Below are 21,049 nucleotides of genomic sequence, written 5' to 3' on the forward strand. Positions count from 1 at the left end.
CACAAAAAAATTACAATTAGTACTATGCTCTGTGTGTAGGCGAGAGGCCACATAAGCCAGATGTGGAAAACAAAATGTGAATGGACTTACCAAAGGGACTCTTGATGATGACCACTGATGGGATCTCCAGCGGCTCACTGACTCCATACTGATTCTGAGCGGAGACTCTGAAATAGTAGCCAGCACTCTCAATCAGGTTGGGAACACGACAGGTGGTGCCCGAGATAGAGGAGGACACCAGGTGCCACAGCTCCCCTTCTTTGGCCATGCGTTTCTCCACAATGTAGTTTGTTATCATAGAACCTCCGTCGTCCTTGGGAGCCTTCCAGCTGATGACAACTGAGCTCTTCAGCAGAGCATCAACAACCATGGGGCCCTCAGGCATACATGGCTTATCTGGAGGAACCGAAAAAGGATCAAACGCATATTATTATGGATGCAGGTAGGGTGGGCTGTTGTTTGAACCAATATTGAAAGAATATTTGGAATTAATTATCATCATGGGGTTTTATTTCAGTTTTAAAGAGAAAGATCTGACAAATACATTTTCTAGAGTTGTGTATCATTTCCTAATATCAACAACATTACATTACCTTGGATTTCAACCCGCAGAACAGTGTCAATGGTTCCGAAGGCATTGCTCAGCTGCACCTTGTAGCGGCCAGCGTTGGCCTTCCTCTGGACATTTCTCACCACCAGGTGAGTATAGCTCTCTGTGTTTTCAATTATCACATTCTCAGAAGGGTTCAGGGGCTTCTTGCCATAAAACCACATGATTTGGGGAATGGGACGGCCTATATAGACAATATGGAGGCGGAGGCTTGTTCCAGCTCCAGCAAAGTACTTCTCCTTCAGAGGGAAGCCAGGGTGGAACTGAGGTGCTGCCTGCAGACGAAGTTTGCCACTGGTCTCTATCTCTCCAGCTTCATTAATGGCCCGGCAGGTGTACAGACCCTCGTCTTCCTGCTCATCAGTCATTATGCTGAGGGAATGGTTGCGGCCATCTGAGCTCATCTTGTACTTGCGACTCTGGATCAGTTCTTTGCCATAGCGGTACCATTTTATCTCAGGCAGAGGTCTGCCGATGATGCCACATGTCAGAGTACCAGACACACCAAGCTTGGTGGTTACATCCTGTATATCGTCCTTCAAAGCAGGAGCCTCACCAACTGTAGAAACATCAGCAAAGTTTGAGTACAATTGTTCACATTTTACAAACACTGGTTTAGGTGGACAATGTTGAATGTACCAACACAGTAGCTAGAAGGTATAGTTTAGGATTAATTTCCCCATCAAACTGCTTCTGTAAGTCATTTTATTTTATCTAAAACCCATCTATACTCAGGACAATGGCTGATATAAAGTGTAATGTGTCTGACAGCGACACTGAACCAACTGTCAGGATTTGCTCTATATTACATGTCAGTCAGCATCAAGACAGTGGCAGTACAAGATTAATCTGAGTCTGTTCTGTTAACAGTAAATTTAGTCTTCTGATCAAAAACAACAACAATAAAAAATCTAAATCAGAAGCTTTTTTGCGAATGATTTTTGAATTAATAAGATCAACTTATATTGAGATTATCAATTAAAATAGCAACTTCTGATCCCTATCAATTTCTAGAAAGCAATTCCACCAATAGCACAAACTTCCTTTTTGAGTTGAATCAACTTCCATTAAAGCCCTGCTTACTTCCAACTTAAACCCCACCCCCAAGTACAGATATGTACACAGAAAATTTTGGTGGATGTACAGATACAGATAATTGTGTACTACACACACACACACACACACACACACACACACACACACACACACACAAAACCCAACAGCAGCTCACCGCTCAGTTTGGTCTTGATACCCATGGGCGTGCGGCGTGGTCGGCTGAGTCCAGTCTCGTTCTCAGCAAAGACCCTGAACTCATATTCAGTTGCTTCCATCAGGCCACCCATGGTGAACTGACGATCCTTTGAGCGCTCTTTGTTACATTTCTTCCAGGCACTTTCACCTGCTTGTCTAAACTCAATCCAGTAGCCCAGGATCTCCTTGCCACCATCATTTTCAGGTCGGAGCCAGTGTATGGTGATGCAGTCTTTGGTGACAGAGATGATGTCGATCTCTCCTGGTTGGCCGGGTTTGTCTGCAAAGGCAAACAGATTAATACTATCAATGTATAAAGATTACAAATTGTTTTACCCAAATTTTGAATCATTTTGTCTGACAGTTCAAATGAACAGACCCCATGTTACGCTTACTTACCAAATGGATCTTTGCAGATCACAGATTCGGAGACAGGACCAGGCTCGCTCTGCCCAATGTCGTTCTGAGCTATAACTCTGAACATGTACTCTGCATCAGGGATGAGGCCAGTCACGTTGTACATGGTGGTGGTAATGTGGGTCTTGTTGTGGCGGACCCACTTTTCTGTTGAAACCTCCCTCCTCTCCACATAGTATCCTGTGACACGTGAGCCACCATCATCTCGGGGACGGGCCCAGGATAGAGACACCCATGACTTGGCCACATCCATGATCTCTGGTGGGTTGCTGGGAGGTTCTGGTGGGCCTGCAGGTGAAGTACATTGTTTGTAGATATCAGAATGCACAACATGAGATATTGTTTTCCCCAAGTAATGAGAAAAGGGCTGGGTAAATTAGCAAGAAATGAGAAAAACTGGGAGACTTGAATAAAAGTTTCATTTTTAAGTACGACAATTAAGGTCAGATCAGTGGTGCTGTGTGAGACCTCTAGTTTTTAAATTTAAACAAATGTGATAATAAAATTTTCCTCATGTTGTTAAGGATTTTGAGCCATCTTTGAGACCCCTAATCCAGACCAATTACTTTGGTCTGCATGTACTGGATATATCTTTTTGTGGCATTAAGGTGACACCTGTACTCACATAGTGGTGTTTTTGGTGTGACAGACTCTTCAGACTTGAGAGACCGGCTAATACCAAACTGGTTCTCGGCAGAGACCCTGAAGTGGTACTGAACGTTCTCCTTCAGGCCTTTGACCACAAGTGAGTTTTCTGTGACCCGGGCATCCACTGTATACCAGGCAGCCTTGGGGACTTCGCGCCTCTCCAAGATGTATCCCAATATGTCAGAGCCTCCATCATCTGATGGAGGCCTCCAGCTGACCCGGACTGATCTGGCATGAATATCATCAAACTCTAGAGGACCTTCTGGGGCATCAGGACGACCAATGACCTTCACCTAGAGAGGCATAAAGGAATTTAAAGTATTAACTTTTAACTATGTAACTTTTTAACTGTTAAGTTTCTTTGTTTTGACTATGGTTATGTCCAAGGAGCTGCCCACCTTGATGTAGGCAGCCTTTCTGCCACATTTGTTCTCCAGCAGCAAGTCATAGGTACCAGTGTCATCTTTGTGAGCCTCTTTGATGACCAGCTCAGTGATGTCATCATGGACAGCGATCATGGCGCGGTGGGAAATATCACGTCCATCCTTGGTCCACTTACATGTAGGAATGGGTTTACCCTTGATGGGTACGGACAAGCATATAACGCCACCTTGCCGCACCACATAACCCTCCTGATATTTATGGTCGAGCTCATACTCAGGATAATCTGACAAGGATACAGGTGGATTTCAGTAAACAATGTGCAAATGATCATAGACTGAATGCACTGTGAGTCAACAAGCTAATATGTACAACTGAATTTGAATCATGCTGTCCTACCAAGCATCTCCTGGACTTTAACAACTCCAGGAATTTCAGCAGGCTCTCCAGTACCACCAGCATTACAGGCGATGACTCTAAACTTGTATTCCGCACCCTGGGGCATATGTGTGAGGGTGTACTCGCACATCTTGGTGGGTGTGGTGTTGCACAGGGTCCACTCCACTTGATCCACTTTCTGCATCTCAATCAGGTAACCAGTAATGACAGCGCCACCTTCCTCTTCTGGAGGCAGCCAAGCAAGAGACACAGAAGTCCTGGTGGAGTCTGTGACTCTGGGGTGAGCTGGAGGACCTGGAGGCTCTGTACAACAATACAGACATCTAGTTAATGGACTGACCCAAACTGAAAGGTTGGAGAAAAGCCAAGGTGGCCCTGAACAAAAAAAAAACGTTTTTGAATCATGTACCAATGGGATCCATGGCAATGGTGACAGCAGAACTCTCACTGGGTTTGCCCGTTCCTCTGGAGTTGATGGCAGTAATGCGGTGTTCATACTCCAGACCCTCGATTAGGCCAGAGGAGCGGTACCTTGTCATGGTAACAGGGTTCTTGTTGATCCTCAGCCACCTGTCAGAACGGGCCTCCTTCCGCTCTATGATGTAGCCAGCAATGGTGGAGCCACCATTGTCTTGCGGTGGGTGCCATGTCAGAGTCATGCCTTCATGGGTAACGTCAAGCACCTCTGGTCTGCTTGGTGGTCCAGGGATGGCTGCGCATGGCAGAGATCAATAAATAGGGGTATATTAAGATTTCTTACCACCACATCTATAGAAATTAAGAGTGACTGAGGTGACAGGGATTTTGTTCCAAGATGGTTTCTTTTGTATTCTAGGTGGTTACTAGGCTGGTTATACTGGGTTGCTAGTGATCATGATCACACCATGTAACAGACAGCTCCTTATCATGTCTCATCCATAAATTTCAATGAATTGTAAGTATGTGATGCCACAACAGAAAACAACTTAAAAAAATACCAAGTCAGAGAAGTTTGCTGGAATAAAACTCACTCTTTGCACTCTTGCACTCGACCACCTCAGACTGAAGGAAGCCCCCGACGCCGAAGCGGTTCATGGCGGCAACACGGAACACGTATTCAGTACCCTCTGAGAGTCTGATAAACTTGAAGCAGGGTCGGGTCACTGACTCTGAGATGGTGATCCAGCCAGGCCGGTGGGCATCCCGCTGCTCCACCACATAGCCACTGACATTAGCACCTCCATCCCTCTCTGGAGGCTGCCAGCTGGCTGTTACAGACACACCATCAACCTCCTCAATCTTCATTGGACCGATCGGGATGCCAGGTTTATCTGGATAAACAGGAAGGAGTTGATTAAACACTTACTCTACATGAAACAACCAAAATTATTGCAAATTAAACTTTTCATGGAAATCATTTTTGTCCTCATATTTATTTAACATCATATCTATTTACCAAGGATGATAACTTTGATGACTTCAGTTGCCACGCCAATAGCATTCTTCACTTCTACTGTGTAGTCTCCCGAGTCATTAATAGTGGTTTCACGGATGAGAAGATGAGTGTATTTGCCATTGCTCTCAATCTTGATGCGGTCCAAAGTGTCCTTCAGCTTTACACCACCAAAGAACCAGGCACAGACAGGATGTGGTCGGGCCTTGATGGGCAGGTTGAGGTCGATGGGTTTGCCACGGTGCACTTGGATGATCTTCTGAGGAATGCTGCTGATGTCTATCTTTGGAATCACTGTAAGAAATGGGAAGATAAGAAGCTAAATGGGTGAACTATTCATCCTGTTTGAGTGAAGATTTTGCAAACATTTGTGAAAAAAAATGAGATGCGCAATTCTATCACTCTGATCTTACCTTTGATATCCTGGATAGTGACTGGTGTAACCATGTCCATGGACTCGCCAGCCCCTCTGCTGTTGGTGGCTCGGACTCTGAACAAGTACTGGTCATTTTCTGTCAGAGACTGGATGGTGTGCTGGAACACAGAGGACTTGAGGGTCGCTATAGTGCTCCACCTGTCTGTACCCACCTTGCAGGCCTCAAGGATGTAGCCTGTTAACCTGCTGCCGCCATCATGCACTGGCTTCTCCCAGTGCAGTGTGACTGAGGACTTGGTGACATCAACAACCTGGAGGCTCACTGGCACTGATGGCACTTCACACACCAGTACAGCCTCAGATGTCTCACAGGGCTCACCAATACCATAAATATTCTCTGGTAGTACCCTGAAGAAATAGTGCACACCCTCCTCCAGGCCAGTAATCCTGTAGAGGGTCTTTCTGCACTCTGTGGTTACAGTCTTGTATGACTTCCTGCTGGCTTCACGTTTTTCTACAATGTAGTTACTGACATGAGCACCACCATCAATGCTTGGGACATCCCATGTGATCACAACAGACTCCTTGGTGTAGTCCTTGACATTCACAGAGCTCGGAGGACCAGGAGTATCTGCCAGAATGGAAGAGGAATATGTCTTTAGAAAGATGGTAACCACAACTACAAACTCCATGTGTCTCGACAAGGACAGTTGGAAATAAAATAATAGCCTGGTATGTTTGATGTCAGAGGAGACCAACCATAGACTTTGACCAGGATGGTGGCGGTCTTCTTGCCCGATGGGTTCTCAGCTTCAACAACATATTTTCCAGAGTCGTAGCGGTCAACTTTCTCCACAATCAACATGGTGTAGCTGTCTGTAGTCTCAATGAAGCCACGACTCTGTAGCTCCACGCCTGTCTTCCTCCAGGCCACCACTGGTGTGGGCCGGCCAGAGACAGTCACAAACAGCCGCAGGGTTCCTCCAGCACGCAGACACACTGTCTTCTTTAGGTCATCGTCCAGTTCCAGGTCGGGCATTTCTGAGTGGACGCAGCATAGTCAAAGTGTCAGATGACATTGTGATTGACATGACAGATAAATGTCTTGACACAGAGGAAACACCAGAGTTCCATTTAGCAAACACAAAACTACACTTGAAAACATTTTTGTACATTTCTAGTACTAATATCAGAAATGACCTAAGCATTTATTCACTTTTCAAACTACACTTTGTCCATGGTTTTAAAAGTATAATCAAGCAGTAGATGTGCTTGGATAAAAATAAATTTGGGGGGCAAAAAATCCTTCAAAACCACTCAAACTGTGTGATTTATGTGTTGTGAATAAGCATACATGGATAGAAGTGAAAAAATATAGCACTAAAAGATTAATGTAGCTGTCTGACTCCCATGAAGATACTGATATTTTATCCCTCAATGTAGACTCACCAACTTTCTCGAGTGGCTCAACCTCAGTGCTGGGTTCACTGAATTCTCCAGTGCCATTGCTGTTGATGGCTGCCACCCTGAATTGGTATTTCTTGTTGGCTACCAAGCCTGCAGCCACATAATCATTAGTCTTGAGAGCCTTGGCTGTGGCACGGTACCACTGCTCAGAGCCCTCTTCAAGGATCTCTACCACATAGCCAGTAACATCTGAACCTCCATCATACATGGGCCTTGTCCAGGTCAGGCTGATGCTGTGCTTGGTCGTGTCTGTGATGCGGGGCATTGAGGGAGGAGCTGGTGTGTCTGGGAGTAGATGAGGATAAGGTGTTTTATATATGTCATGAATCTACTTTTCCAACACTCCCATGAAAATGGCACTAGACATGTTTTGGAAGGTAAAACAACACAACAGTGAGTTTAAGCAATGTTTGGCCAACAACAGCTTCATCTCTTACATGTAGGGTCTTTACAGAGGATGTATGGTGAGGCATCGCTTGGCTGGCTGTCTCCAGCAGCATTGGAAGCTGTCACGCGAAACTGGTATTCACTTCCCTCAAGCAGACCTGTGATCTTTAGACGGGTGTCATAGATGGTGTAAGTCTTGTTCACCCTAGTCCACCTGGTCCGGAGAGAATGGATTACATCAACATCAGAATTTCAGAACGTGAACAATCCATCTGCTCTGTCATTGGGAAACTCTTCCTACCTGGTGCTGCTCTTCTCTCGTTTATCTACAATATAGTTTTTGACCTCACTACCTCCGTCGCTCTCAGGCTTAAGCCACTCGATGATGACATGCTCTTTACCCACTGCTGTGGCCTCTGGAGCACCAGGCGGCGATGGGACAGCTGACAGACAGGATAATTGTGTGAGCCTCACGCAAACAAAGCCACATCCTGCAAAAACTCTCAATACAACTCACCCTTATCATATGTGCAAATTTTTCTTTTTAAATGTATCACAACAGCAAATTGATCTGATTTTTGTAAAAATACTAGTACTTAAACAGTAGTTAAAACCTACTTAATTTTTTTAAACACACAATTACTGATCAGAGAAAGACTGTGACTTACTGTAGGTGTTCCTGGCGATTACGGGGTCAGACTCCAAAGGAACTCCAGGTCCAAACTTGTTTACTCCTCGGACTCTGAAGATGTACTCATTGTTTTTGATCAGCCGGGTGCTGACACATGACAGTGTCTTGCACTCAGACTCCATGATGACCCAGTTAAGGCGGCTGGTCTCACGGCGCTCCACAATGTAGTGGCTGACGATGTCTCCTCCATCTTCCAGAGGGATCTTCCAGGAAACAGTGCACTTCTCCTCAGTCACTCTGCTGATCGTGACTTTATCAGCTGGAGGTCCAGGAGTGTCTGAAAGTCAAAACACCAAATAGATCAGTGGTCAGAAATGGTTGTTATAACTCCCAAAGAAAGAAGACTTCATATTTACATTTACATTTGCCAGGACTTATCATTTATAGTTTCAGATACTGTGTGAAGATTATTGTAACACTGTGATGCCTTGCCCACTGACCCAGAACTTTAACAGTGACAGTAGCAGTCTTGATTCCATTGGGGTTCTTTACAGTCAGGATGTATCTTCCTGTGTCATATCTGTCACAGTTCTTAATGACAGCCATGGCTCTAGATGAAGTGTAAGTCAGTGAATATTTCTCTCCAAGCTCCAGCATCTTGTCGCCTTTTGACCAGTAAACTGTGGGTTCTGGTTTGCCTCCCACAGAGCCATCCAGCACAAGGTCGGAGCCAGCAGTAATGGTGACTGTCTCACCCACCAACTTGCTATCCAGTTCTGCTTTGGGAGGAGCTGAGGTGAGAAAGACATTTTGCATTTATTGTCACAGACTGAAAGTTGTACAACTATATTGACATGCTTCTTGTTGAACTATAATAAAAATATGTGGAAAAGAAAAGCCTCATCACTTTAAATAATGTAATAATGTAAATCATTGAAGGAGCGTGGTTCTAGACCTGCTCTACCTGTAAAGTGTCATGAGATAACCTTTGTTGTGATTTGGCGCTATAGAAATAAAACTGACTTGACTTGACTTGACTTTGAAACTCACAGTATTCATCCTTGCATGTAACTGGTCCAGTGGACTCAGAGGGTATGCTGTGAACCCCAGCTGCATTCTTGGCAATGACACGGTACTCGTAGGTCTCTCCCTCTCCCAGGGCTGTGACGGTGAAGTAGTTCTCGCTGATGGTGGTGTAATTGCACTTAAGCCAGCGGTTGTCATCCCACTCGTCGGTGCTGTAAACTTTCCTCTCCACCACATAGCCCACTATCTTGCTCCCACCATCATTGAAAGGCACAGTCCAGCACAGCGACACAGAGGATCGACTGATGTCAGTCACCTCGGGTTTACCAGGAGGATCTGAGCAAAAAAGGGGAGAGTTTTATTATGACAGGGTTTCATCTGCTTTAAAGGCTTAAAGAGTCCTTTTCCGAACTGATTTGTGAGATCATGTGTGGCATGACTGAAGACCTGTAACGTTCTCTTGCATTCATTATTACGTCTTACAATAAAATGAAGAAATCTCTGTCTGTCCGGCTGAGTCCAATTATCTCCTTAAAGCACCACTCTACCACTGCAATATAGATTACTTGACCAGCTGGGTCACCATGGATTAGGGTAATGGACGGAGGACAAAAGAGACGGCATTCAGCCCCACACAGGCCAGTGCCTTCTAGTATCTTCCACACCAAAACAACATTGCTCAACAACAAGATGGACAAGCTGACATTGATCATCAGGACATCCATATCTATCTGCAACTGCTTGATTATGGTTCTCTTCAGGACAAATTCCTTATAGACACTGTTTCTACAGATATGCATTTGGCTCATTAATCCTTCTGTAAAATGTGACTGATCAATTCCTTTGTTCACATTCATTTATTTTTTCATCCATTTAAACCAACAAATTTTATCTCAAATTATGCTAAGACAGGGAATGTCAAAGCAGACTTTTTTATACTGTTTATTTGCTTTTTTGCCAAACTCTACTCCTATATATTGGTCTTTGGTCTGCAATGTCACAACAAGCACATTTCCTCAACTCCAAATAATTTAGTTGTTGTGCACAGATCCCTGGGTATGGACTCGTACTTGGTTGACTCAAAGATTTTGTTAAGTTGAATTAGTCAAAGGCATGAATTTACAGAATACATAATTGTAATTAATAATGCATAAATGCTTCTTCTTACCAACAGGGTTGAGAGCCACCACAGGTCTAGAGGCCTCACTGGCCTTGCTGATTCCTGCGAGGTTCATAGCGTACACTCTAAACTGATACTCCAGACCCTCGATCAGGTTGGACACCTTGTAGTGGCACTCAAGACAAGGCAACTTGTTTTCCCTAACCCATAGGATCGTGTTCCTCTCCTTCTTCTCAATCCAGTAACCTGACACCTGGCTGCCGCCATCAGCATAAGGCAAGTCCCATTTGATGCTGATAGCGTTGGCAGACACGGACACAACATCGGGACGAGATGGAGGACTTGGAGGAACTGTGAATGGTGGAAAAAGGAATCCTTAATCTGACAAAGTACATTTAAATTTGAATTCCAGTAGACTTGAAAGCATTTTGATAACTGCTGGAGTGTAAAGAATACTCACCAAATGGATGTTCAATGACAACAGGAATAGACTCAATGGACTTGCTGACTCCAAACTTGTTCTCGGCGCACACTCTGAAGGTGTATTCCATATACTTGGTAAGATGAGTGACTTTGATTGTGGTTCTCTTCACGCTGGAGTTGACCACTTGCCAGGAGGCAGTGCCTGATTCTCGCTTTTCCACAATGTAGTTGGTAATATCAGTGCCACCGTCATCGGCTGGCTCAGACCAGGACAGGTTGCAGGACTCAGAGGAGACACCAGATATTTCCACAGGGCCTGTGGGAGGGCTCGGTCTTCCAACCACCACTACAGTCACGGTAAATGTCTTTGTTCCAGTAGAGTTCTCCAAAGTCAGGTAATACTTGCCACTGTCAGTCCTCTGGCTGTCTTTCACCACCATTGTGGTTCTCTCTGTTGTGGTCTTGATGGAAATTCTGTCAGTCTCCTTAAGCTTCATCTCCTCCAGCTTCCAAGTTACCTTGGGTGCGGGCCTGCCACTGATGGGGATGTCGATAGTGAAGGTATTGGAGACCTTGCAGGTGATGAGCTGGTTGGTGATGCTGCTGAGGTCAGCCGTGGGCTCAATGCGAGGTTCCTTAATGACTACAGGGCTGAAGGTGCCCTGAGGCTCACTGATTCCAGCATCATTCTTGGCTTTGACTCTGAATTCGTACTCTGCATTCTCAGTCAGACCCTCCACCAGCATCTTTTGGGACTTGGTTTCTCCACTAACAATCCAGCGGTCAGTGCCTGTGACTCTGAATTCAACAATGTAGCCTCTGATGTGACTGCCTCCATCATGCTCGGGCTTCAACCACACCAGGGAAGCTGTGGAGTAAGTGGTGTCAACAACATCCAGTCTCTTGGGTGGTGCCGGCTCTTCTGTAGCAATAATAGGTTCTGTTATCTCATGAGGCTCTCCCTGGCCATACTGGTTAACAGCAATCACCCTGAACAGATACGGCACACCAATATCCAGACCCGTTACCCTGATCATCTGGCGAGAGCACTTAATGCTGACTTCCTGCCAGGCCAGGCGGCTGGCTTCACGTTTGTCTACAATGTAGTGGTGGATTCGAGATCCACCATCATTGGTGGGAGCATCCCACATCATTGTTAATGCTCCACGGGTGACATCTTTGAAGGTGATGGCTCCTGGGGGTCCAGGTGTGTCCAGAACTTTTATGGTAAATGTGATTGACTTACGGCCACTATTATTTTCCAGGAACAAGGTGTATTTTCCAGCCTCATACCTCGTGCAGCCCTCAATGGTTAAAGTGGAGGAGGAATCTGTGGTGTTTATGTCGGCCATGGTGGGCAGCTCACCGTCCACCTTTGACCAGGTGGCGAGTGGAACTGGTTTGCCACGGAAGGCAACATGGAGGGAGACAGTGCCGCCATTTTTCACAATGTGAGTCTGCTTGAAGTTGGCATCAATTTCAATCTCAGGAGATGTAAGTCTGTCCAGAGCTTGCACAGCGTTGGGCATCTCAGATGATTCTCCCTCTCCAGATCCATTCACAGCACTGACTCTAAACTTGTAGAGCTCTCCAGGCACCAGGCCCTTGGCAGTGTACCTGGTGTCAATGCAAATCTGGCTGTTAACTCTGTGCCACTCTTCCAAACTGGCCTTGCACATATCAATATTGTAGCCAATGATCGGGAGGCCACCATCAAAGACTGGCTTGGTCCATTGTAGGGTGACGGAGGATTTGGTAGAGTCAATGACCTGTCACACAAATGGAAACATAGGAACAAGACCAGGTGAAACCTCGTATCTGGCTTGATGCTGGTCCGAGGGCCAAAATGTGGAGACATTGTTGCAAAGATCATTGTGTGGTTGTGTGTGTAGTGTGTATTCCTAGGAATTCTGTTTTCTGGAGTAGCTTGGTATCATGTGTCCCTGGAGAGTACTGAAGCAGCAGACTTTGTAACATGATAACCAGAGATGCAGCTAAATGCAGTTGTAAGTCAGTCAGTCAGTTATCACAGCAGTTACAGGGCTTGCTTCTCCATCTATCTGCACTTTTCACTGGCTTGCTACTTGAAATGTGAATTTGTAAATGCCACAATTCTTTTGATGTTGTTGTTTGACAGAAAGATACATTTTTCATGTCTTCTATGTCTGTGTGAGTCTGTCAATCAAGCAGGGTTTCATTTTTTTAATCATTGTGAGAATTGAACAGAACTGAATAAAACGAGAACCTGCGATTTAGCTGAAATCATCTTCAGTAAAAGGATCATAAGGTTTATTTCTTCAAGGTGTTTATTTAAACCTACCTTGATCACTGTTGGGGCGCTTGGAGCACTAGTTGGCTCTTTGCATTTGAAGAGCCTGGAAGTGCTGCTGGCTGGCCCGATCCCGGAACCATTCTCAGCCATGACTCGGAACTCATACTCGTTGCCCTCAGTAAGGTGGGTGACGCGATGCCTCAGCTCTGTGATGGGCCTCTTGGCAGAAACTTTCACCCAACGTAGACTCTTTTTCTCTCTTCTCTCCAGAATGTAGTGCTTAATCTCATTCCCTCCATCCGTCCTCGGTCTCGTCCAGCATAGCGTGATGCTGTCTCCAGTCACATGTGTTGCGTCTGGGGTACCAGGAGCATCAGGCACAGCTGTGCAGAGGAGTAAACACATGAGGAAAATTCATAATACCAAAACCAAAGGTTACCAACTCTTAGGTGTGTTACTTATCAACCAGAACTTAATTTCTCGTGGCAGAATTTTGTAACCCACTTAAATTTTTCAATGAATCACACAAGCATTGTCATCTCAGACTGCCTACATAAAAAGCAGAGATACTACGACGTCTGAAATATTAAATAGATATAACTGTAGACCCTAAATGTCATAAAGCTAAAAAAAAAAAACAAACACATTTGTCAGGTGCACCAAAGACAGGAAAGCACCATGTTGTCAAACCTCTCTCACCGTTAAAATGCTGGCCAGAGTAGTTTGGGTTAGAAAGCCACTTTCACGGATGTTATTAATTTAATCCAGAGCCACGTCAACATTACAAATGTTGGTTTTCAAATGTGGAGTCAAATGTTGGCGCCAAACATATAAAACTGACTTGACTTGACTTAAAACTAACAGATAAAATGTACTTACTGTACTGCATCTGTGCAATGATGGGAACAGAGTCCAGTGGTTTGCCAACACCAAACTTGTTGACAGCAGAGATTCTGAACTGGTACTCGTTGCCCTTGATAAGGTTGGTGGCATTGAAAGAACAAGCTTCACACTTGGAGGTGACCAAGGCCCAGGAGATCCGTGATGTCTCCCTCTTCTCCACAACATAGTGGGTGATGGCGGCACAGCCGTCATTCTCAGGAGGGTTCCACCACACAGTGCACTTATCAGCTGTAATGCCAGTGAAGCGTATGGGACCCTCAACAGGCCCAGGGGTATCTGAAGAGAGACAGATGGTGGATTATATACTTCCTAAACTGTCTACCAGGAAAAATGTGAGGAAACTGTGATTTGTCTTCATGTGCATGGTTTTGTGATGGTAATAAGTGATAATCAGGGCTCAAGTACCTTGCACTCTGACATTAACATCAGCCCTCTTAGTACCAGAGCTGTTCTTAGCCTCAACAGTGTAGATGCCACGGTGGTTCCTGTCTGCATCGCGGATAAACATGCTGCTGGTGCCAATACCAGTGGTAATCTCAATGTCAATCATTGTCCTCTTATCAATCTCTTTGCCATCCTTGTACCAGACCACCTGAGGTACGGGACGTCCTGTTATGTTGGAGCTGAGCTTGACATTCTCTCCTGCCTTCACAGTGAGCACCTGATCTGGAGACCATTCGATCTCAGGAGAAACTGGAAAAAGACAGTGAGTTCTGAGTACTGACACAACGGCTCAGTATAATCACAGTAAAGTGAGAAAGCTCATGTTTTAAATGACTAAACTATACAACAAAAAAAATCCAAGGTGGAGAATACATACTGCTCTCATCCTTTGTCATAATGTATCCAGAGGAGTTAGATGGTGGACTGATGGTGCCCACAGCATTCCTAGCAGTCACCCTAAATTCAAATCTGTCCCCAGGAGACAGACCAGTCACAGTGAATTGGGTCTCACTGATATCAGTGAAGTTACACCGCAGCCATTTGCCTCTGCCTTGGCGCCTTTCCACCGTGTAGGCCACGATCCTGCTGCCTCCATCTCTCTGGGGGATGTCCCATTTTAGGGTGACAGAGTCTCTGGTCACATCAATGCACACAGGGGTGCCAGGTGGATCTAATTGAGAGGAGATAGAAATCAATTCATGTTTGTAAAACAAACCCTGACATAAAACTTTCCAAAATAACTCTAAATGTAGGACTGCACATCTACATAAAAACCTACTTTTTACATGATATTAAGTACTTCACCACATCTAAAACATAGGTAATTGGCAGGTGTACTTACCCACAGGGGAGATGGCAAGAGCATGCTTGCTCTGTTCACTAACAGGGCTGAGTCCTGCATTGTTTTCAGCATAGACTCTGAAAGAATACTCCAGACCTTCCAGGAGACCAATTATCCTGTACTCTCTGTTAGAAATTAGAGTGGAGTTCACCCTCTGCCATAGGAGACTGTTCCTGTCCTTCTTCTCAACATGGTAGCCAAGAATAGGGGATCCGCCATCAAATTCTGGAGCCTCCCACCTGATGGTCATACCATCACTGGTGATGTTGTAGGCCACCGGCTTTCCTGGAGAGCCAGGTGATTTGTATTGGTGCTGGGCAACAATGTCTGAAGAGTTGAGTGGTTCACTGACTCCATACTTGTTCTCTGCACGGACTCTGAACTGGTACTCAGTTCCCTTGACCAGGTTTGGGATCTTGAAGGTAGTCCTGACAACGCTTGAGCAGACCATTTTCCAATTGGCCTGGGAAGTCTCACGCTTCTCCACGCTGTAGCAGGTTATCTCACCACCACCATCTTCCTTGGGCTCATCCCAGGAGATGATGACATTCTGAGCTTTAATCTCATCAAAGCGGATGGGACCAACAGGGATAGAGGGGGGTCCGAGAGTGATCACATTGATGTCAAAGTAGTTCTTGATAGTTCTGTTGTCCAGAACCAAGGTGTACTGGCCAGCATGCTCCTTCTTGGCTCCTCTGACTGTGACTGCAGTCTTGTTGTCAGTGGTCCTGAAGCGGATCTTCTCACTTTCCTTCAAAGGCAAATTATCCTTCAGCCAGCTGATTGCAGGCCTTGGTTTTCCCTTAAAGGGCAGCTCAATGTGGATGTTCTGACCAATACGAACAGCCAGCTCTCCATTAGGGTAGTCACTGAGGCTGGCCTCTGGTGGAATGATGAAGTCCATCACTGTGACTGGACCAATTTGGGAGAAGTCACTGTTGCCCTTCTCATTCTTGGCAAATACTCTGAAGTCCATCACAGTATTCTCTTTGAGTCCAGTCACTTCACAGGTACAACGCTTGCATGTTGCACCCAAAGTCCAGGTGGGGTCTTCTTTGGTTCTCCTCTCAATTATGTAGTCTGTAATGTGGCTACCACCATCGTGGTCAGGTCTTGTCCAATGCAAGGTCACAGAGGTTTTTGTGGAGTCAACCATCACCAACTCTTTAACAGCTCCAGGAGTTTCTGTGGCTCTCACCGGCTCAGCGGTCTCACAGGTGTCACCCACCCCAAATTCATTTTCAGCAGAGACACGGAAGAAGTAAGCCACATCCTCTTCCAGGCCTGACACCTTGTAGGTTGTGTTTGCACACTCATCAGTAATCACCTGGAAGGCCTTCATGGTGGAGGCCTTCTTTTCAACAATGTATTTAGTGACAGGAGAACCGCCATCAATGACAGGAGCCTCCCAGCTGAGTGTCAGCTTTCCTCTTGTGACATTCTTAATCATTAGTTTCTGGCAGGTGGAGGGACTGTCCAGAACCTTCAGGGAAAGAGTGATAACTTTTGGTTCTCCCACACCATTCTCGATCTCCAACAGGTACTTCCCGCAGTCATCGCGGCTGACCTTGGGGATAACAAGGGTCGTGGTATGCTCAGTACTGGTAATGGTGTAGCGGTTATCAGCAGCTATGTTGCGATCTCCTCGGCGCCATGTGACATTGGGGGTTGGGCGCCCCTTCAGGGGAATAAACATCTCCACGTCACGACCAGCTCTGGCTGTATACTGAGTTGTCATGGGAATGTCCAAGTCCAAATCAGCCTCCTCTGTTCGGTAAAAGTGGCACACAGACAGACAAATTAGCAGAATTTAATTGTATTATTAATTAAAGCCTAAGACATCAGATTTACTCTAGAGTAAGTGTAAAAATGTACTTAAAGCTCTACCAAACTTCATTCAGGTTTGTTACACAGAATGGGCTGTAAGACAGAGCTACTAAAACAATACCAACCCAGGATGTCCTTGGCTTGCACTGGCTGGTACATTTTGATATCTTCTCCTTTACCCTTGCAGTTGACAGCTGAGACTCTAAAGAAATAGTAGGTGCCAGGTTTGAGGTGAGACACTACATACTCGCAAGTTTTAACCTGCGAATTTGTGGTCACCCATTCTCTTTCTTCTGTGTTCATTTGCTCCAAAATATAGTGTGTGATCTCACTGCCGCCATCATAGACGGGTTTTTCCCAGCCGAGGGTAATGGAGGTCTTTGTGGAGTCAACCACACGCAGCTTGGACGGCTCCCCTGGCAAATCTAGAGATGATAAAAGGGATGGAAAAGTTGCCAGGAGCTACATATTATACCATGTTATTTCCAGAATATTTCTACCAAATAGTCTTACAAGACTGTCACAATGATAAGCTGTGGTTAAATGCATACCAATGGGATCATATGCCTTGTAGAGATCAGAGGGCTCAGAGTAGTTTCCTGCTCCGGCCTTGTTGACAGCACATACTCTGTACTGGTACTCATTGTTCTCCACAAGGTTGGCGACCTTTTGTCTGGTGTCTCTGATGGTGCCCTTAACCACCTGTAAAAAAGGGGATTTTACGATGAGTAACAAAGGACATCCAAATCACCGCTTACGTCACTGAGGATAACCAAAGAACTAACCTTGAACCACTGCAGGCTCTTCTTCTCCCTCTTCTCAAGGTAGTAGCCATCAATGTCACTGCCTCCATCCAGTGCTGGTCTTTCCCATATCACTGTCATGGTTGACTTGGTGATTATGGTAACTTTGGGCTTAGATGGTTCACTGGGAGGAACTGTTGGAAATCAAAATCATCAGATTGGAAAATAGATGATATTTTAGCCAACAGTGTCACGCCAATTCTTTGTCATTCATTTTCTATAACCCTTATTTTATCTTCCAGAATGAAAGTATTTTCTTGGTTCTACAATAGTAGTGGAGTCTAATCATTAATAATCTACACTTGACTGAAAAGCAACCATGGTAGTTTGCTTCCCTACCAAAAGCATTCCTGGCGATGACAGGGTCAGACTCCAGTGGGTCTCCAATACCATACTTGTTGACCCCACGGACTCGGAAGATGTATTCATTGCCCTGGATGAGTCTGGGCACGTTAACAATGCAGTCAACCAGTTTCTCTGAGACAATGGACCACATGACCCTGCTGGTCTCCCTCTTTTCCACAATGTAATGGGTTACCATGGCACCTCCCTCATCGGCCGGTGGAGACCACATGATGGTGATGTTGTCAGCTGTAACCTTCTTAAACTGAATCTCTCCAGCGGGGGGACCTGGCTTGTCTGTAACAGATAGATTCATTCATATTGACTATCACGTCTCTCTTTATATCAGCACTGAAAAATAACCATAAATAAATGTTTAAATTGTATTTATTATCATTTGACCAGAATGTCCCACTGAAATGCAATCTCTCTTCTTCCAGGTGGTCCTGGTCAAAATGGCAGCACACATAGTTTAACATGCAACAATGTCACATAACACATTTTGCACTCTACTTGATGCAAATATCCAAATACCTTGGATGAGCAGTCTGACAATGCCACAGGTAGATCCCAAGGAGTTCTTCACCTTGACTTCATAATTTCCAGAGTTTAGACGAGTCGTTTCCCTCAGGAACAAACTTGTGGACTCAAATGTGTGTTTGAAAGTGAGTTGAGCGCTGGGTTTCAGCTCTCTGCCATCTTTGAACCACTCAATAGTGGGAGCAGGTTTGGCAGTGATATTAAACTTGAGTTCCACATTAGACTCTGCCTTGTGCTTAACCTCGCTGAGGTACTCCTGAGGAATCTCAATCTCTGGGGCACCTGAGTGACAATCAACATAATAGACAATTAATTCCAAGTCCTCTGAACATATGCATCAAGAGCACATACAAACTGATGTGGAATCAAGTCCCAACATGAAAAGTACAAGAAGACTGCGGAGATCACATTAAAATAATTTTTTTGTTAAAATGTGGTTTCTAGTTTGTGATATCCAGTTTTGCAAAAAATACCCCATAGTAGGCCTAGCTCCATAATGTCCATCATTCTCCATAACACCAAAAGTTGATTATGTAGCTACTGTCAAAACCAGGAGCTTGATTAAATGCAAAACATTTTAAAGAGTGGTATTAGAGAAAATGCTAAAATATACATATATTTATACAAGTTTTTGTTTAAGGTCCATGAGTGAATTCCATGAAATCCCACATTTGAAGAGAAATGCTTGATATTAGTTAAAAGTTTTCCTACCATAGGTGTCCACACATGTGGCCGGTCCAGCAGTCATGGATGGATTGCTCACTGAGCCAACAGCATTCTTGGCCATGACACGAAACTCATAGGTCTCATCCTGGGTCAAGCCAGTCACAGTGTAGCGGGTGTCAGTGACATCGGTGAGGTTAGTCTTGGACCATCTGCCACTGGCTACCTCTCTCTTTTCAATAATATAGCCTCTAATCTGGGATCCACCATCATAGTCAGGCTTCTGCCAAGCCAGGCTAATTGAGTTCTTGGTGATGTCACTGATGCGCAAGTTGTTGGGTGGCTCTGCAGAAACAGACACTCATGGTAATTCAAAAGTTTCCAATGATGAAGTAAAATTTGATTTAGTTTGCTATTCTCCACTCACCACAGGCATCAATAGCCAGTACTGCATCAGAAACATTGCTGAAGGCACTAACTCCGGCAGCATTCTCTGCCGCCACCTTGAACTCATAAATTAGTCCAGCATTGATGTTTGTAATCTTGTAGTGTGCAGCACGGATCACCATTTTGTTTACTCTCTGCCACAAGATGCTATTGCGGTCTTTCATCTGGAGGTGATAGCCAAACACATGGCTACCTCCATCTGACTTAGGTTCCTTCCAAGCGACAGTGATGGTCTCCCTGGTTACAGCAGTGATCTCAGGAGTGGATGGTGCTTCAGGTACAGCTTCAGGGTAAAAGAGAGGGGTTAAAAACTGGTTTTACAAGACGAATAATATGGAGACAAAAGAGGTAATCGAAGAGCACTTACTGTAAGGAAGGCTGACAGTGACAGTTGGTGAGTCTATGTGCTCACTAATTCCATATCTGTTCTCAGCCCTGACTCTAAACTGATACTCCAGGCCTGTGGTCAGCTTCATGATCTTTATGGTACAGCGAGCCACTGCAGAGGAGACATCCATCCAACTGGCTGTAGTTGTCTCTCTCTTTTGGACGATGTAGTTGGTGATGGGGCTGCCACCATCATATGATGGTGGCAGCCACCTCAGGCTAACACTGTCCTCCATTACATCAAACAGCTCCACAGGTCCCAAAGGAACGCTGGGCCTGTCCAGAACCACAATGTTTACAAAGGACTTGGTGGTGCCACAGGAGTTGGAGGCAGTGATATCATAACGTCCTGAATCTCCTGCAATGCTCTCACGCAATGTGATTTTGATGCTGTCGGGAGTAACTTCTGAGTTGAACCTCATTGTTGACCTGAGCAGCACATTGTCCTTTGACAGAGAGACCTTTGGCAACGGTCTGCCTGTCAGTGGGATCTCACACTTGAGGGTAGAGCCAGCTCTAACACACACAGTGTTGTGGGGGAAGTCCTTCATGATGATCTCAGGAGATTCTGCAGTAAATGAAACATAGAGAAGTGCGGAAGGGGAAAATAAGGTAAAATTATAAACACTAAATTCTACTGTCTGTAAAAACCACGCTCACTATTTCCATTGTCAAATCCATTCAATGAATCCCCACCAGTGACTTACCAAGCTGGTCTTTGACCATCACAGGGCTGATCATTTCTTTAGCATCACTGAATCCTGCATGGTTCTCAGCTTTGACTCTGAAGAAGTACTCGACGTGCTCCCTCAAACCAGACACAGTCAAGTGGACAGACTTGGTTTTACCACATTTAACCCACTTTTCTGAGCCTTTCTCCAAAGCTTCCACCAGGTAGCCAGTAATTCTGCTGCCTCCATCTTGTTCTGGTTTGGTCCAGCCCAGAGACACGCTCTCCTTGGTCACATCAGTCACACCAAGCTTGGGTGGTGGGCTTGGTTTTTCTGGAGGA

General features: G+C 45.2%; 1 protein-coding gene across 1 annotated transcript in view; it reads right to left on the minus strand.

The window, feature by feature from the left end:
• The window catches only part of LOC147251642 (titin-like), a 204,696-nt gene that overhangs the window by 9,678 nt on the left and 173,969 nt on the right, over positions 1-21,049 (minus strand). The window contains exons 211-244 of the mRNA XM_086221100.1: positions 20,745-21,041; positions 20,018-20,605; positions 19,631-19,933; positions 19,252-19,548; positions 18,535-18,822; positions 17,998-18,297; positions 17,641-17,792; positions 17,407-17,557; positions 16,981-17,280; positions 15,029-16,795; positions 14,564-14,857; positions 14,149-14,436; positions 13,720-14,019; positions 12,889-13,223; positions 10,606-12,337; positions 10,194-10,496; positions 9,050-9,361; positions 8,500-8,790; positions 8,037-8,336; positions 7,670-7,811; positions 7,419-7,582; positions 6,964-7,266; positions 6,274-6,555; positions 5,552-6,145; positions 5,142-5,432; positions 4,717-5,016; positions 4,116-4,418; positions 3,707-4,009; positions 3,325-3,593; positions 2,904-3,219; positions 2,261-2,566; positions 1,842-2,141; positions 594-1,169; positions 91-396 (exon numbers count right to left, since the gene is read on the minus strand). Of these exons, the coding sequence (XP_086077226.1) occupies positions 91-396; positions 594-1,169; positions 1,842-2,141; positions 2,261-2,566; positions 2,904-3,219; positions 3,325-3,593; positions 3,707-4,009; positions 4,116-4,418; positions 4,717-5,016; positions 5,142-5,432; positions 5,552-6,145; positions 6,274-6,555; positions 6,964-7,266; positions 7,419-7,582; positions 7,670-7,811; positions 8,037-8,336; positions 8,500-8,790; positions 9,050-9,361; positions 10,194-10,496; positions 10,606-12,337; positions 12,889-13,223; positions 13,720-14,019; positions 14,149-14,436; positions 14,564-14,857; positions 15,029-16,795; positions 16,981-17,280; positions 17,407-17,557; positions 17,641-17,792; positions 17,998-18,297; positions 18,535-18,822; positions 19,252-19,548; positions 19,631-19,933; positions 20,018-20,605; positions 20,745-21,041 (13,353 nt within the window). The remainder of the gene's footprint in view (positions 1-90; positions 397-593; positions 1,170-1,841; positions 2,142-2,260; positions 2,567-2,903; positions 3,220-3,324; positions 3,594-3,706; positions 4,010-4,115; positions 4,419-4,716; positions 5,017-5,141; positions 5,433-5,551; positions 6,146-6,273; positions 6,556-6,963; positions 7,267-7,418; positions 7,583-7,669; positions 7,812-8,036; positions 8,337-8,499; positions 8,791-9,049; positions 9,362-10,193; positions 10,497-10,605; positions 12,338-12,888; positions 13,224-13,719; positions 14,020-14,148; positions 14,437-14,563; positions 14,858-15,028; positions 16,796-16,980; positions 17,281-17,406; positions 17,558-17,640; positions 17,793-17,997; positions 18,298-18,534; positions 18,823-19,251; positions 19,549-19,630; positions 19,934-20,017; positions 20,606-20,744; positions 21,042-21,049) is intronic.

Source organism: Aulostomus chinensis, chromosome 12, assembly GCF_037954235.1.
Source record: "Aulostomus chinensis isolate RoL2024-O1b breed Wild chromosome 12, RoL_Achi_v1.0, whole genome shotgun sequence".
Classification (NCBI taxonomy): Eukaryota; Metazoa; Chordata; class Actinopteri; order Syngnathiformes; family Aulostomidae; genus Aulostomus; species Aulostomus chinensis.